General features: G+C 38.5%; 1 protein-coding gene across 2 annotated transcripts in view; it reads left to right on the top strand.

Annotated features, from left to right (window-relative positions):
• LOC148876339 (protein MICRORCHIDIA 2-like) overlaps window positions 1-9,547 on the top strand; it is an 86,523-nt gene extending 76,976 nt beyond the window's left edge. For both annotated transcript variants that reach the window (XM_088966642.1, XM_088966641.1), the window contains 2 exons: window positions 9,033-9,075; window positions 9,197-9,547. In XM_088966642.1, coding sequence (XP_088822768.1) covers window positions 9,033-9,075; window positions 9,197-9,295 — 142 coding nt within the window. In that variant the 3' untranslated portion in view covers window positions 9,296-9,547. The remainder of the gene's footprint in view (window positions 1-9,032; window positions 9,076-9,196) is intronic.
• Window positions 9,548-17,016: the final 7,469 nt, after the last annotated feature.

The raw sequence follows: 17,016 nt of genomic DNA, 5'->3' as shown, positions 1-17,016 counted from the left end.
CAAGATGCCAAAAAGGGAGGTAGTGAAATTAGAGAAGATCATGAGGGACTTCTTGTGGGAGCCAGGTGAAGGAAGGAAAGATCACCTGGTGAGATGAGATTTAGTTTGTAGAAGCAAGAAGCAAGGGGGCTTGGGGTTAGGCAATATCGGCCACCAGGAGGAAAGATCACCTAGAAGTGGAAGGGTCAATCTTGACCCACTAGGAGGAGATAGCAGCAACTTTTATAGTTCACTAAGTCCATCTTTAGAAGACCTTTGAGTGAGAGAGTGTGGTTATAAGGGTTGGATTGGCCAAATCTAGGGGTAGAAAACAGGCAAAGGTTGGAAAGGAGATTTGAGGTGGAGGAATTAAAGGAGGTTGTTTCCTATAGACTGAATGAAAGCTCTAGGCCTGGATGGTTTCACAATGGCCTTTTATCAAAACTGTTGGGAAATCTTGGAAAGGGATCTAGTGCTAGTGTTTGATGAGTTTCATAGAAAGGGAGTAATTAGTTTGGGGTTGAATTCCACTTTTATTGCTTTGATCCCAAAAAAGGATGCCTCTCATCCAAAAGATTTTAGGCCAATCAACTTGGTAAATGGTCTGTACAAGATAATTGCAAAGGTGTTGTCTCTAAGGATAAAGCAAGTCTTGTCTGATATTAGTGCACCAAACTAAGGAACCTTTGTGAAGGGAAGATAGATAGTTGATCAGATTCTAATTGCCAATGAGAGTGTGGAGAACTTCAAAAAAGTAAAAAAGGAATTGTGTGTAAATTGGACCTAGAAAGGGCTTATGATTTGGTTGATTGGGTCTTTTTGAAGGAAGTGATGGTTAACTTTGGGTTCGGGGATAGATGGTGTAAATGAATAATGGGATGTGTTAGGAATTGTCATTACTTAGTACTGGTAAATGGGACAATGGTGGATTTCTTCCCAATTATTAAGGGAATAAGACAAGGAGATCCACTCTCTCCTTTCTTGTTCACCTTGATTGTAGATGTTCTGGGTAGATTGATTCATAGAGCATATTCAAGGGATTTACTAAGAGTGGAGGTTAGGAAGGGAAAAGATCCCACTTACTCACTTACAATTTGCAGATGATACGATTCTTTTCTATGAAGGTGGGAACTTGAATTGGATTAGATATTTGAAGAGGGCGATACAACTCTTTGAACAGATGTCCAACCTTAAAGTGAATTTTGAGAAGAGTTGTGTAGTGGGAGTGAATTTAGAGGAAGGGGAAATCAGGGAGTGTGCAGAGCTATTGGGATGTGCAGTTTCAAGTTGGCCCTTGAATTATCTAGGTCTACCCCTAGGAGACAACCCTAAGAAAGTAAGGTTTTGGAATCCAATGGTGGAAAGATTTTAGAAGAGACTTGCCTCTTGGAAAAAGAATTGCCTATCTCTTGGTGGGAGGATCACACTAATTAGGGAAACCTTAGCCAATTTACACATCTACTTCTTATCAGTGTTCAAGATTCCACCGGAGGTATCTAATAGATTGGAAAAGTTAATGAGAGACTTCCTGTGGGAACCAAGTGAGAAGAAGAGGGACCATAGAGTGGGGTGGGAGATGGTGATTAGGGATAAGAAGTCAGGAGGGTTGGGGGCTCGAGAACATTAGGAAGAGGAATATGGCTTTATTAGGGAAATGGCTATCTAGGTTTCGCTTTGTGTAGAAGTTGTGGGATAGAATAATGGCTAGCATTCACAGGCTAGAGGACAATGGATGGGATCCTGGAATCTTGGCAAGGACTACATGTGCCTCACCTTGGGAAGCAATCCATGACTTGTTACCAATTTTCTCCCCTCTAATCAGGTATGATTTAAACTTAGGCAACCTCATAATATTTTGGGAACAAACTTGGGTGGGGAATTCTCCTTTGAAGGATCAATTTCCATCCCTCTATGCTCTCTCTGAGTTGACAAATGAGCCCATTTCTTCCTTTATTGTCCCTTCATCTTCAAACACTGGGTTTGGTTGAAATTTGGGTCTAAGAAGGGTTGTTAGAGATATTGATCTTGACAACACCTTGTCTCTCTTGGCTATTCTTGAAAATGTCTTCCTGGACCCCACAAAAGAAAACACCAGAATTTGGACCCCCACCCCCTTGGGTTGTTAGAGATTTAGATCTTAACTTAGCCTTCCAACACTGTCGGTTTATCCTTCCCTGTTAAAGAGATTTGGTGTAAGCTAATTCTTCCTAGGGTTGGGAGTTTTTGTTGGGAAACTTTCCTGGAAAGAATCAACACTAGTGATCTGCTTCAAACAAAGAGACCCAAGATGTGTTTATCTCTTCATAGGTGTATTCTATGTAAAGCTGATGGGGAAATTGGTTATCACATGTTGGTTTCTTGCCAGCTTGCCAAAACTATTTGGGAATGGGCTTTTTCTCTTTTTGGGTGTAGGTGGAATCCCCACTTGAATGTGCAAAGTCTTTTTTCTTCCTCTTTTTTCAAGTGGCATCTAAAGAGGGGTAGGACCATGTGGCGGTGCCTAAGAGCTGTTGTATGTTGGACATTGTGGGAAGAAAGGAATTTAAGAATATTCTTTTAGAAAGAGAGAAACTTTGAAAGTCTAATTGACTTGATTCACTTCAAGGTGGTACATTGGTTGAAGTCCTCAGAGTTATTCACAGACTTTACAATGGATGATTTGCTGAGGAAGTGGAAAGAGATTGCTAGTTCTGCCCAGGTGAAAACGGGTCTTTGTCAGTCTTGGATTCCTCCCCCCATTGGTTTTTGTAAAGTTGAACTTCGATGGAAGTAGTAGAGGAAACCCTAGGCATTCAGGCATTGGGGGGTGTATTTAGGGATGAGAATGGAATTGTTTCAACCATGTTCTCAAGCCCAATTGGAGCTAGGAAATGAATATTAGGAGGCTTGTTTTTGAAGGGTACTCGGAGGTGGTAATAGGGTGGTTGAGAGAAGACAAGGTTGGGTTATGGAACTACACCAATGAATGGAAAAAGTTCAGGTGGTTGGCTAAGGACATGGAAATAAAGTACCGCTGGGTGAAGAGATCTGCTAATTTGTTTCTAGATGGGTTAGCAAAGCAAGGGGTGACTGGGGAATCTTTATTCTAGGTTCAGTTGTAATTTTGCTTGAGGGCTCTTGCCTTTGTTGGGGTAGTTAAGAAAGCTTATCTCCCCTCCTTTTGTAATTAATTATTTTGCTTGATTAATGAAATCTTTGTTATTGATCAAAAAAAAAAAAAAAGAAAAAAGGAATCGGTTAGAATCACATGATGATATTTTTGGGTTATTAAAAGATTTTGTATGAGTTTGTACGTAGCTTTGCCAAGAAGATACACCTCTTAGATGTATTGAGTTAGAAAGGGCAATGATACTTCGAAATATATTTAGTATGGAAGGGTCAGAAATTGAGAGGCATTAAAATTTTTAGGGATTATAACTGATAAGGGCAGCTTTTGAGCCCTAATATCAATAAAAATAATATTTTTAATATAATCTAAAATAGGTTAACTTTTTTAAAAAATATATAAAAAAAGAGCAAAAACACTGTTCATCTTCTTCCTCCAAATCGCCCCAACCCCGTGAATCTCAATGACCACCATCCACTAGCGCCGCCGCCGGCACCCCCCTCTGAGAATCACCGACAAGGGTCATCACACCATCAACAACGATGGTGACGTAGAACCCAGATTGGGGTTCAGGGCTAGAGGCGACAAACTTGGCTCTGGTGAGATCCCTATAGATTTCAACCTTCTTCATCAGACCATTGACGTGGAGTCTCTTTGAACCATATTTCCTCTAGAAGAAAAATGGTTTCATGTAGAGGCGGTAGGAGGGGAAGAGATCTTCATCTTCTTGGTCATCGAAGCGGAGGTCGATCTATAGATCTCGACCAATGACATTGCGACACCAGGTTAGGGCGAATACCCCAAGGTTGGTGTAGTAGAGGATATTGGTGTTGCCGGAGGTGGCGGCACTGGTGGATGGTGGTCATTGAAGTTCGTGGGGCTGGGGCGGTTTGGAGGAGGAAGAAGATGAACAATGTTTTTGCCCTTTTTGATATATATATATTTTTTAAATTAAGCTATTTTAGAAATTATATTTAAAATATTATTTTTGTTGATATTAGGGCTCAAAAGTTGCCCTTATCACCTATAATCCCAAATTTTTAAATGGTTATGAAGTACTTGGTCTAAAAGGGTTTATTTGGCCCTTTTGGAGGTGTGATGGCAGATGGCTAAAGAAGATGCATGGATGATGTTTAGAAGATTTTTTGAATCAGGTTTAATGGAGAGAAGTTCTAAAACTACTTGTTATCACATTAACTCCTATAAAAACTGGTGTTTTTAAATTGAAGGGTTTATGTCCTATTAATCTTGTTTCTAGCCCTTATAAGATAATTGCTAAGGTGTTATAGCATTCGTAGGCTTGAAGGAACAATTTGGGAGACGTTGGGTAACTCACCCTTGAAGGAACAATTTCCATCCTTGTTTAACCTCTCCAGCCTTAGATAAGCCTGTTTCTTCATTCTTGGTTCCTTCTATCTCAATCTCTAGGTTTGACTGGAATTTGGGCTTTAAGGAGGGATCTCAGAGACTCTGAATAAATAGTGCCTTGGCCTTACTTCAACTTCTAGAAGGGGTTTTCTTGGACCCTTCTAAGCTGGATAGCCGGATTTGGATTCTTTCTTGCCCTGGGTCCTTCTCTTGTGCTTCTTTTCTGCTTTAACCCAACCCTTTGATAGTGTTGGGTTACCTTTCCCGGTTATGGAGGTTTGGAGCAAGCCAATTCCTCCCAGGGTTGGTGGCATATGTTGGGAAGCTCTCTTAGAAAGAATTAACACTTATGGTTTACTCCAAAGAAGGAGACAAAATTGGTGTCTTTTCCCCTCGTTGGTGCATTCTCTGTAAGGCTAATGGTAAGACTTGCTATCACTTATTGATCTCAAAAGGAAAAATTTTGTAGAGGTGCCCAAGAACAGCTGTTTGCTGGATAGTTTTGGAAGAAAGGAATCAAAGTCAGATAAGGAGAGAAGTAGAGAAGCACTCATTGAAACCATTACCAGTTTCTTCCATTGGGTGAAGTCCTTGAAATGTTTTGGGGACATTGCTACAGTTGATTTGCTCAGAAAGTGGAATGGAGTGGCTGGTTCTGCACCTTCTAAAGAAGTCATTAAACCTTCTTGATCCCTGTCTACTTGTGGTTTCATCAAGCTGAACTTCAATGGTAGTAGTGAAGGGAACCTGGGTGCTTCAAACATTGGAGGTGTGTTTTGAAATGAGGAAGAATCATTGCTTTCTATTCAGGTCCATTTGGTCTTGGGATTTGTTAAGCGATGAAATCATGGCTGCAGTGGAAAGTTGTAAAGAGCAAAGGAGTTGAACATTAGGAGGTTAATCATTGAAGGTGATCCAAAGTTAGTGATGGGATGGCTGCGAAAGGAGGCTGGTTGGTGGAGCTATATAAGAAAAAGAGGGTTTAAGTGGGTGAGACAAGGCATGGAAGTTTAGTTTCAGTGGGTGAAGAGAAATGTTAAATTCTTTTATTGATGCTTTAGCAAAACAAGGGGTGGGAAGAGATCAACTTTTGTGGGATTTGTTGTAATGAATGTAATTAGTGATATTCCCCAAGGGGAGAGCTAAGAGAGTTTACCTCTCTCCTTGGTATTCACTTCTACCTCTTTTCTGATTTTAATGGATTGATGCAGTTATTGATAAAAAAAAATGCTAAGGTGATGAACTTTTGATGGAGTATTGATTGCTAGTATGTGTGTGGACACAAGGCTAAGAAGCAATTTTTCAGGCCTGATTTGTAAAATAGATATTGAAAAGGCATATGAGAATGTGGAATAGGATGTTTTGAATAATCTGATGAGGATTATAGGGTTTGGTGAAAATGGAGTGGTTTTTTTTCTTTCTCTTGCATTTAATCATCGTCTTTCTCTATATTGGTTAGGGCTGCAACATTGGCTGGGTTAGCCTGAATCCAACCCAAAAGAGTTGGGTTAGGGTTGAGGGCCTTTGCCAACCCAATAACCCGAACCTAAACCCTACATTGCTTAATATTTTCCATGTATAAGTATTATATAAACATTTTTATGTACATGTGCAAATGCATCATGGGTGTGTGTATGTATTTATGTACGTACTATGTATTTATCTATATGTATGCATGTACATATGTCAACAATTTTAAGTTTGAAGGCAATGATTTTCGGAAGCACGATAACTATGTCCTTTTACATATCATAATGCTAAGAGTTAATTGAACTCAAGCCTTGTGTTTGGGAAATAACAACGTTTGGCAAAATTAGAGTAGTTTGGCCAACCCAAACCTAACTGGAGCCCAACTCAATAATATCAGGTCGGGGGTTCCACAGCTTGAGTTGGGACAGCATTTACCTCAACCCAACCTAATCCGGCCCGGCTTGCATCCCTAGTTGCATCCCTAGTAGTGCTGTACTGGTCAATGATTCATCTACAGAGTTTTTTCAAACATCACTAGGAATTAGACAAGGGAATCATTTATCTCCATTTTTCTATTTATGTTGGTAGCAGAGATTCAAGTGCATATGTTGAAATTGGGTGGAAAGCAAAAATTCATCAGAAGTTTTGAAGTTCAGGGAGATGGAATGTCAATAACACATCTAGAATATGCAGACAACACTTCGATTATTCAACATGCTTCAGTGGGGAAAGCACTTTATTTAAGAGTAATTCTAAAGGATTTTAAAGGAATTTCTGGTTTGAAGGTGAATTTACATGAAAGGGTGATGATTGGAGTTGGAGATTTAGATGGTGAATTTCTTGAAGATTGTGCTGGTGCTTTGGGTTGCCAATCCTATTTGGGTTTTCCTATTGGTTATAAGGCTTTATCACTTTCAACTTGCCATTCACTCATAGATAGATTAGAGAAGAGGCTGGCAGCTTAAATGTGTAGATATTTATCTTCCGGTGGCAGGATCAATCTTATTAAGAGTTTTCTTGCTATATTACCTGTTTATAATCTTTTAATCCTATTAAGTACCAACTTGGAAACCAGTTTGCAGATTAAATTGGGAAAAATGTGAAGAGATTTCCTCTGGGAGTGAGGGGGGAGGGGAAGGAAGATGGTGGAAGCTGTTTCTAAATGGAAAATGTTTTGTTAAATTCTTTTCTGAAGCTGTTTTCGGAAATTAGGTTGACACATCCATAGTTCATAGTAGAGTTTAGGGTAATCCAATTCCTCCTCAGGTTGAAGCTTTTGCATGGCTTCATGCTTTGGATGGCATTGAATGGTTGAAAACCTGAAATCAAGAGGTTTTTTGATGCCAAGCAGGTGTATTTTGTGCTTGGAGCTGGAGGAGAGCATAGTGATTTATACACTGCTGTTCTTCAGACTTATATGAGATTTCTTTATTCACTATTTTTGGAAGTTCCATCTGAAAATACTGGAAATATTTTAGGGAGGGATAAGATAGTTGTGATAATATGAAGGCATCATTCCATTTGCTCTTTCTTTTTGATCAATAAGGCATTTCATTAATTAATCACAGAAAAAATTACAAAGGGGAAGATAAACTTTCTTATCTTTCAACTGAAACTCAAGCCCCCAAGAAAGGAGAAAAGAAAAATATAAAAAAATTTTACACCTGAGCCCAAAACACTTGACTCCCTCTCCACCCCTTGTTTAGCTAACCCATCAGCAAAAGAGTTAGCAGATCTTTTCACCCAACTGATCTTAACTTCCATCTCTTGAACCATCCACCTAAATTTCCTCCTCATATTACTGTAATTCCATAATCCATTGTTGTCTTTGTTCAGCCACCCTACCACCACCTCCGAGTCCCACTCAATTATGAGTTCTTATATTCATCTCCTTAGCTCTCTGGGCTCCTTCCATTTGCTCTTTGTTGGTGTATATGAAGAAAAAGAAACAGGTATATTTTTAAAGAAATGTATCATCATTGGAGAAAACTGGATGCTGATATCTGCACCTTGGTAGATCCATCAAAAAAAAAAAAAAGGATATCTGCACCTTGGTAGGAGGTGGCTGAACTACCCACAGAACAAAGTGAAAGTACAAAAAAGACATTGCTCCAAAAAAGAAAAAAGAAAAAACAGAAGAAACACAACTAAAATTTTAAGTTGATTTCTAAAGCACTACAGTGGCTTCTGACATTATTGGCCAAGTATATCATATCTTTTTATTTTATCTACCCAAGGCCTGTATGAAACTTAAATGGTCATGTTGACTGTTCAGATAACCCCAATATTTCTTCTCCAGTAGTCCCTTCCCAGAAAAAATGAACAAGACAGAAATAGAAAGTGGAAAGGCAAAATTTTCTAAGGTGGTTTGCAATAAATTTCCAAAAACTCTGAAAATGGCATGTTGCTGAACAAACCCAGATGATGGACATCTTGTCAAGTTGCTGCATTAGTGTAAAAGGAAAAATAGGTGAAATTTTGATAGTAAGCATCCATCTGATTTGTGCACCTTCAGTTCGAATCTTTTAGTAAATGTGTCAATTCTTGAATTGTCATTAGCTTCAAAAGCGTACCCATGCAAGCTTTTCACTGTGGATGATAAGGATCACCTAGGTGAGGATTTTCCACTTGATTAACTGCCCACTGCTAACTACTAAAGGCCAATTTATTGGTGTTGTCCACCCGAACTTTGAGGTTAAATGGTTATCATTGTAAACGTACCAAAGGAAATTGATTGTGCATGATCAAGGAACTAATTGGATGACTAGGGTGAGGTGATAGATACTTATTTGACATGGAACATCAATTTGATAGTCCAGATTGGTAATATAGATATTGCTTGCATGATAGTTTGTATCCACTTTACCATTACTCAGTGGATTGTACTGGTTAGAATTCATCCAACTGTAAATTTCATGATTGTATTCATTGCCAGGAACTATTTTTATACTTATCGAGCCTTTGGTTTAATGGTGAATCTGTAACTTTTTTCACTATAAATTGAGCAAAAGTCCTGTCTGGATGTACGGAACTTGTCATAATCTAGTTTGTTATTATATCTCACTTTTGTATTCTTAACATTAACATGTCATTCTGTCCTTTTGTACAGATGTGAGGAGTACATACAGAAGGAGAATAGTTTGAAACAGACGGTATGTTATATATATCTGCAAGCCTGTTCTCATATTTGGTTTGCAATTTTATCAACTTTCCTTATGAAAAGCAAGGATTCTGGTAATTTGTGACAATGTTTTCTTTTTGCTGGACAAACAGATTGAACAACTAGAGAGGGATTTGGAGGAAGCCAAAAGAAAATGTTCTCAACTTTCGTCACGCCTAGAAAACCAAAGAAGGCAGAAGATCATAGAATGAGATAAAAATGGATGACGGGACACTGATTAATCTTCTTTGACAGCATCAGTTAGTATAATTGTTGCCCACAGAAGAAGGTAAAAAGAGAAAATGATAATCATATCGGCCATGGTTGTCTCTTGTACTTGCAGTGAATACTCGAGGAATTTTAGGATGAATGATGAGTGCTCAGGAAGACATTTCTTGTTCTGTTATCTTTTATTGTCTCCATAAATTTTGATATGCTAATGTTTTTAGAAATTGCCAACAAAATGACTGTTAGGTTATGTTGCATGGAGTCCACATGAACTAAGTTTCACACAAGAACCCTACGGACAGCACGGGTTGTCGAATGTAGACATCTGCTACCCAGCAGACGTTACCCACACAGCTTCCAACGTGATCTACAGCCGGGCATCTCAAACATGCTTCGTACTGTTTACTTTTGAGATGAGCGGGATGTAGATCATATTGGAAGCTGTGTAGGTAGCTTCTTATGGGTAGCAGATTTGGATTCATAATTAAGTGCTCTTCTAACATGGCCTGAAACTTATCAAAAAAATGCAACATAGCTTGTAAGCAATCAAGACATAAAATGAGTCTAACGAAATGGTGTTCAGATTGAAGTAGCATTCATGAATGATATCAAATTTCGGTGGTAAAGGAGTCGTATTTAATTTTATTGTTACAGAGATCAAGATCAAGATTTCAAGATTCAAGGTAGATGACAGCTGGAGACAATTGGTTTCTAACAGTCTATCAAGTTAGCATGTGGCCTTAATGTCTTAATACTGCTCCTCAAGTTGGAGCAAGAGGAGGTTGAACGTCCAACTTGGATAAGAAACAAATTGATCAAGCCTCAAGGCTTTGGTGAACAAATCAGTTGACTGCAACTTGGAGGCAATGTGATTTGTAGTAATGGTATGAGCTTCAAGCTGAGAGTGGACAAAGTGGCAATCAATCTCTATGTGCTTGGGTTGGCGGTAATATGCAATTTAGCCTAGCTGTCACAAGAGCTGCATGGGTTGTGGGTGTTGTAGTCTAAGATCAGTAAATAAACATTTAAGCCAAAGAAAGTCACTTGTTGCCGCTATTGATTTGCATCCAGTTTCGGTAGAAGAGCAAGGACAGTCACATATTTCATGGATTTTCATGACAAAGGGGAGGAACCCAAAGTAGTAAAGTAACCGATTGTTGAGCGTCTTGTGGATGGATAGCTTGCCCAATCAGAGTCACAATATCATTGTATGAGAATTATCAGATCTAAAAGAGAAAAATATCTCATGATCAGGTGATAACTTGAGATACCATAGAACATGCATAGTAGCATTCAAGTGTCGTTGTCATTGATCACTCATGAATTGGCTGAGAATGTGCACTATATAGGTGATTACTAGTTTGGCGATGGTTAAATATATTAGGTGCCCAATTGTATATATTGATTTTGTTGTACTATAGGTGGGCCAAAATCTTGGCCAAGATTATGTTGCTTCTCTATAGGAAAAGAACTTGGACGGCGCTTGAGCATGTCTATCTCTTTGAGAATGTTGAATGTGTATTTATACTGGCTTAGGAAGATGCTAGAAGGAGATCGAGGCATCTCAATGCCAAAAAAATATTGGAGTGGCCCCAAGTCCTTGATGCGAAAGCAGTGACTGAGGTAATGTTTAAGTGAATCAATATCGATCGAATCATTCCTAGCTATGATTAAATCATCCACACAAGCTAACACAATAGGAGTGCCTCCGACTTGTGAAGATTAAGAGAGTATGATCTGTAAAAGATTGAAAAAACCCTATTTGCTTAAGTGAATGAATTAGAGCCTTAAACCATTTTGTGATGCTTGCATGAACCCATAGATTGACTTGTTCAATTTACAAACATGGTTGTCACCTATAGGAAGGATGTCGCATATAAACTTCTTCATGGAGAATACCATGAAGGAAAGCATTGTTTACATCCATTTGATGCAAATGCCAATCCCACGCAGCTACTAAAGCCAATAAGAAATGAATAGTGATGAGTTTAGCAACAGGTGCATAGGTCTCGGTGTAGTTCACACCCTTAATCTGAGTGTAACTCTTGGCAACAAGACACGTTTTATAGTGCTCTATACTACCATCATGATTAGTTTAATCTTGTAGATTCATTTAAAACCAATGGGCTTTTTTCCAAGAGAAATACTTATTAAAGACCAGGTTTTAGTGACTTCAAGAGTGGCAAGTTCAACTGTCATGGCATTGCGCCAACATGCATGTTGGTTGGCTTGATGATAAGTAGTGGGTTTAGGAGGTAGGATATGCGAAGTAGAGTCCAAATTAGAACTAGTAAGATAGTTGCAAATTGGATGACTTGTACTACATGCAAAGTTGGTACCTTGTAGGGGTGGATTTTAGCCAAGCCGAACCGAATACTTAGATATTCGAGTTCAACTCATTGAAATAATGTTAGGCTCGAGCTCAATTCAAACTAGAGACTTTACCTCAATCTCGACTATTGCCAAGCTTTTTTAAAAAGTAAAAATTATACATATAAAAATATATATTTTTTATTTTATATACAAAAAATAAGAATTATAAAAATTATTTACTATTATACACATAAAAAATAAAAATATTATATATGTATATGTATATGTATATGTATATGTATGTACATGTGTACGTGTGTGTATATAATATTTATTTATTATACTAGGCTCGATTAACAAACGAGCCTATATATCGGGCTCGAGCTCAATTTGAAGCTCTATTTAAACCAAGCCAAGCCGAGCACTTCATGAGCCGAGCTTGAATAACTCATGAAAAGCTCGACTTGTGGCCACTCCTAGTACCTTGTGAACCATGTTTAATGGTGGAGCAAATAAAGTCATCCAGTTTGGTGGGTGCACGACATATTCTAGTGGGTCTAGAATTGGATTGGACATTCTCAATGATGTGAATGGACCCAACAAGTCCATCATTTTGTCGTGATTGTGGCGGCTCTGCATCATTATGATTTGTGGAGTCAATATACAATTCTTGTGATGAGATGAAGCTTGTATCAACATTTTGATGAAGTTGTTGGCTCTGAGACAAGTCCATATTGGAATCAATAGTTGCTACACAAGCACCATTGTTATTGGTTGTTTCCAATGGAGAGAGCATCATTTGTGATCGGAAGTAGAACCACCACTATAGAAGAAGCATCAGCATTAAGGGAGTGATCAACAAGTTTGGTGGGTGCACGACATATTCTAGTGGGTCTAGAATTGGATTGGACATTCTCAATGATGTGAATGGACCCAACAAGTCCATCATTTTGTTGTGATTGTGGCGGCTCTGCATCATTATGATTTGTGGAGTCAATATACAATTCTTGTGATGAGATGAAGCTTGTATCAACATTTTGATGAAGTTGTTGGCTTTGAGACAAATCCATATTGGAATCAATAGTTGCTACACAAGCATCATTGTTATTGGTTGTTTCCAATGGAGAGAGCATCATTTGTGATCGGAAGTAGAACCACCACTATAGAAGAAGCATCAGCATTAAGGGAGTGATCAACAAGTTTGAACGGAAATTGATCTTCACAAAATACCACATCCTAAGAGACTAATATTTGTTGTCAAGATTGGAAACACGATAACCCTTCTGGCCATGAGGGTATCTAATGAACACGCATTGTTGTGAATGTGGACTAAAGTTATCCCTACCACATATTTTTGTTGTAGCATAACAAAAGTAGCCAAATGTGTGAAGATGATCATAAAAAGGTGGCCTTTGAAACATCTCATACGGGGTTTTACTGGAAAGGTTAGGAGTGGGTAAATAATTGATCAAATATGCTGTTGTAAAAACACATTACCTCTAAAACTGAACTGATAAACTTGCTTGGAATCATAGGGCTCTAGCCATCTCAAGAAGATGACGGTGCTTTCATTTCACCACTCTGTTTTGTTGTGAAGTTTTAACACAAGAATGTTGGTGGATTATACCATTCTCACAAAGTATGTCTGCATGGGCCCGGACAAAAATTTCAACCCATTGTCGGATCAGATTTGAACCATAACAAAGAGCATATGTATCTACAATAGTAAGGAAGTATTATGCCTTATAAGTGAAGGAGTACGATATCCACCCCAGATATCTATATGTATTAAGTCAAAGCATTTAGCAGCATGTCTTACTAATGGGAAAACAAAGTTGAACTTGTCTTGCTTGCATGCAAATGCCACAACAAGAATTATTAGGTGCAGTGATATGTAAATTAGGAATCAATGCAAGATTATGATAAGAAGTATGCCCAAGTTTTGGATGCCACAATTTGGAGTCAGCATCATGTACTGTGTGAAGAGCCAAGGATGGTGAAGCAAGTAGAAGATGATATAGATCATCATGCATTAGATCGAGCCCAATCACCTTCTTAGAGCTCGTGTCATGTATCTAGTAGAAACTCAAAAAGAACAAGACAACACAATTAAGTTGTGAAGTTATTTTGTTAATGGATAATAATTTGCATTTGAATTCTAGCACAAATAAAACATCTTGTATGAACAAATCAAAGGGATAGTGCCAAATCAACTTGTAATTGTATTGGCATTACAAAGCCATTTGGCAAGTGAATTGGCTTGTTGGGTGGAGGAAGTGTGTAAGTGTTTGGACTCATGGTAGAGGGTATGATATGGTCTGACACAGAATTGTCCAAACCAAGGTCCTGAGTCTAATGGCCAGTGTAAGATAGAGGCCTTATTGGAAAATTTTGAGGAAATCACTAGATTATTAGATTTGAGAAGATTTAAAAGTTGTTGGTACTACTACATTATGAGGCTAGCTATCGAAGAAGAGTCAGAGGCAATTCAAGCTTGTGAGCTTGACTTTGAAGTGTTGGCATTATTCTTTTCTTGAGAAATGCTTTTGTTTATGCTCCTTTCGCATCCTGGCTTGGAGGATAACCGAGTTTGTAGTAGCAATCCTTGTTGTGTTCTGTCTTTTTGCAGTGATCACAATGGAGTTTTGGTTGATCTTTGGCGTTCTTGGAACCACCTTTGTCCTGATCAGTTACATGAAAGGTTGTTACTTCAATTGTTGGAGTCCGTTGTTTAACAACTAATTGGTGTTTATCCTCTTGTGTAATTAAGACATATACCTTGCTTATAGATGGAAGAGGCTCCATTCCAATTCTTGTTTCAAATGAAAGACACGAGGTGCATTTTCCTGTGAAAATCTCTCCTCCAGATCTAACCCGATTGCACGAGCCTCATCCATGTAGGCAACGTTGCCATGTAATTCTTTGGCAAAGGCATTGCAAATCCATGATATGACCATTGAATTGCATTTTTTCCAAACAAAAAGCTCTGCTTGTTTTGTCTAGTTTGATTTCAAGGTTGTGCAAGGATTTTCAGGTCGAATAATAGTCACCATTCAGAGGAGTGGTGACCATTGACCAGCACGATGCCAAGATTGACTGAGGTGTCAAGATAGTATGGAGACGTAGGATAAGAGTAGTATGCAGTTTTGATGTCTATGTTTCTACCTGTGTTAGATCTAATAGCCACCTTCTTGCAATCTGAAGAATAGAATCGTCGGTGTTGCAGAGGACTAATATAAAATTAGAGTGGGCAAGAAAGAAAAATCATCTATTAATGCATTGGAATGCCTTATTTATAGTTATAGAGTACAAAGATTCTAGTTGTAATTTGCACATCAATAACCGACCTAAGTAAATAAACACATGTGTAAATCATTCTTGGACATGTGGGAGTCACCAAGGGGAGGCAAACTGACACCCAACTTGGGAAATAAAATAGTGAATTGATCTTTCCCTAAAGATTTGGTAAGAAGATCAATTGGTTGTGATGTAGTATGTATGTGGGAAGGAGCAATTGCTTTAGCTTGAAGGTGATGTCAGACAAAGTGATAGTCAATTTCCACGTGCTTTGTCTGTTCATGAAAAACTAGATTAGTGGCAATGTGTAAAGAAACCTTATTATCACAAAAAATAGGCATGGGTTGACGATGAAAAAGTCCAAGATCCTAAAATAATTGTTTGATCCATAGAAGTTCACTTGTGAAAGCCGCCATGGACTGGTACTCGACTTTAGCTGATGACCGATAGACAATGTGTTGTTTCTTGGCTTTCCAAGAAAGTGGAGCATGCCCCAACATGGTAATATATCTAGAGATTGATCGCCTAGTTAGAGGGCACCTAGCCCAATCGGAATCACAAAAACCACAAATTACTAGACCGGAGGTAGAAGGAAGCAAGATCCCATGGCTTGGTGTGGACTTTAAGCATCAAAGAATATGCATGGTAGCGTCAAAGTGGGTCTGGCATGGCGTGCATGTTAGACAGTGTATGCCCTTAACTCCAATCAGAATGATGTACACTATGACATTTATTGTAAATGAATAAAGTACATATTTGATTAATGTTATTGTGATGTGTTTCTGTGTAATACCCTTAAACTGGACATATATGAAATTCGTGTTAGTTTAGAATGTTCACAGTCGTTGGGTATGTCTGGGGAGATTTATCCTACCAAGATTGATACTGATGTGCCGTGAATTTGGTTGGGGTGGCTTGTCTCAGCTGTCAAGGTGAGACCCGAGGTACATGCAGTGTAGGTTTACTTGAAACCTTGAATCGAACCAGACTAGTATTGCCTTGGACCTTGGTGATTGGTGGGCAAAACTGGAATGTTACACCTGACCCCTAGACTCGATTATGATACTGCACTAGGTGTTGGATTGGGTTGTCTTTGATATGCTAATCAGTGAGATCCTTTGTCGGACAAAGGTAATAATCGGGGATGCACTCTCTCTAATGGAAACCTAAACTGCCGGCAATTGATTTCAATCGTTGAAATTTATTTTGCAAAATATATTTATATAGAGATATGCATATATATATATTTATGGTTTTAAAATGTTTGCAAAATGTTTTAATTCCTGGGATCCATGTGAGTAGAGAGTGCAGCACTGTTCCTTGCAGCCGATGGAGATGTCCTCTCTTGTCGGGTAGTGTTTGATCATTATGGGTTGAGAGGTTAAGTGTAAGACCATTGAGGGTAATACCTGATGGGTTAAGAAAAAGAGGAAGGCAAAGAAGAAGCCCCAGAATAAAGCCACCAAGTCCAAGAAGCAGAAGAAGGACAGAGCATCGAATGCTTGTCACTTCTACAAACAGACCGGCCACTGGAATAGGAACTGTCTTCAATACTTGGAATCCAAGAAAGGTAATTTCAAATCCTGTGTCATAAAAACCAATTTGTTGATAACTTCTGCTTCCTGGTGTATTGACTCCGGGGCTTCGACTCATGCGTGTAACTCACTGCAGGGGTTCAAGGTAAGCAGAAGGCTGAGTGACGGAGAAGTAACTCTTTACTTGGGGACTTCTGCAAGTGTTGCAACTGTGGCAATAGGAACCGTAGAGTTAGTTTTTAGAGAATGAATTATTGTACTGATTGATTGTCTTTATGTACAGAATTTGAGAATAAATTTGATTTTTGTTTCAAAATTGTGTCCGGATGGATATTCTATTCTTTTTGGTAATACGATTACTGTTAAAAGAAATAACAAATTCATCGCATACGAAGAACTTGAGAATGATCTTTATGTTCTCCATCATTCTCTGTAAACTAACATAGTCGAAACTACGTTGGTTGATATCCCCAAGAAAAGAAGCCATGATATGTTAGACAGTTTTGTATGCCCTTAGCTTCAATCTGATTTGATGTACTTTTGTTATTTAGTGGAAATAA

Source organism: Nelumbo lutea, chromosome 1, assembly GCF_056320005.1.
Source record: "Nelumbo lutea isolate HS-2025 chromosome 1, American lotus-T2T, whole genome shotgun sequence".
Taxonomy (NCBI): Eukaryota; Viridiplantae; Streptophyta; class Magnoliopsida; order Proteales; family Nelumbonaceae; genus Nelumbo; species Nelumbo lutea.
Note: the sequence above shows the minus strand (reverse complement) of the source record. Positions and strands in the feature narration are given on the sequence as shown.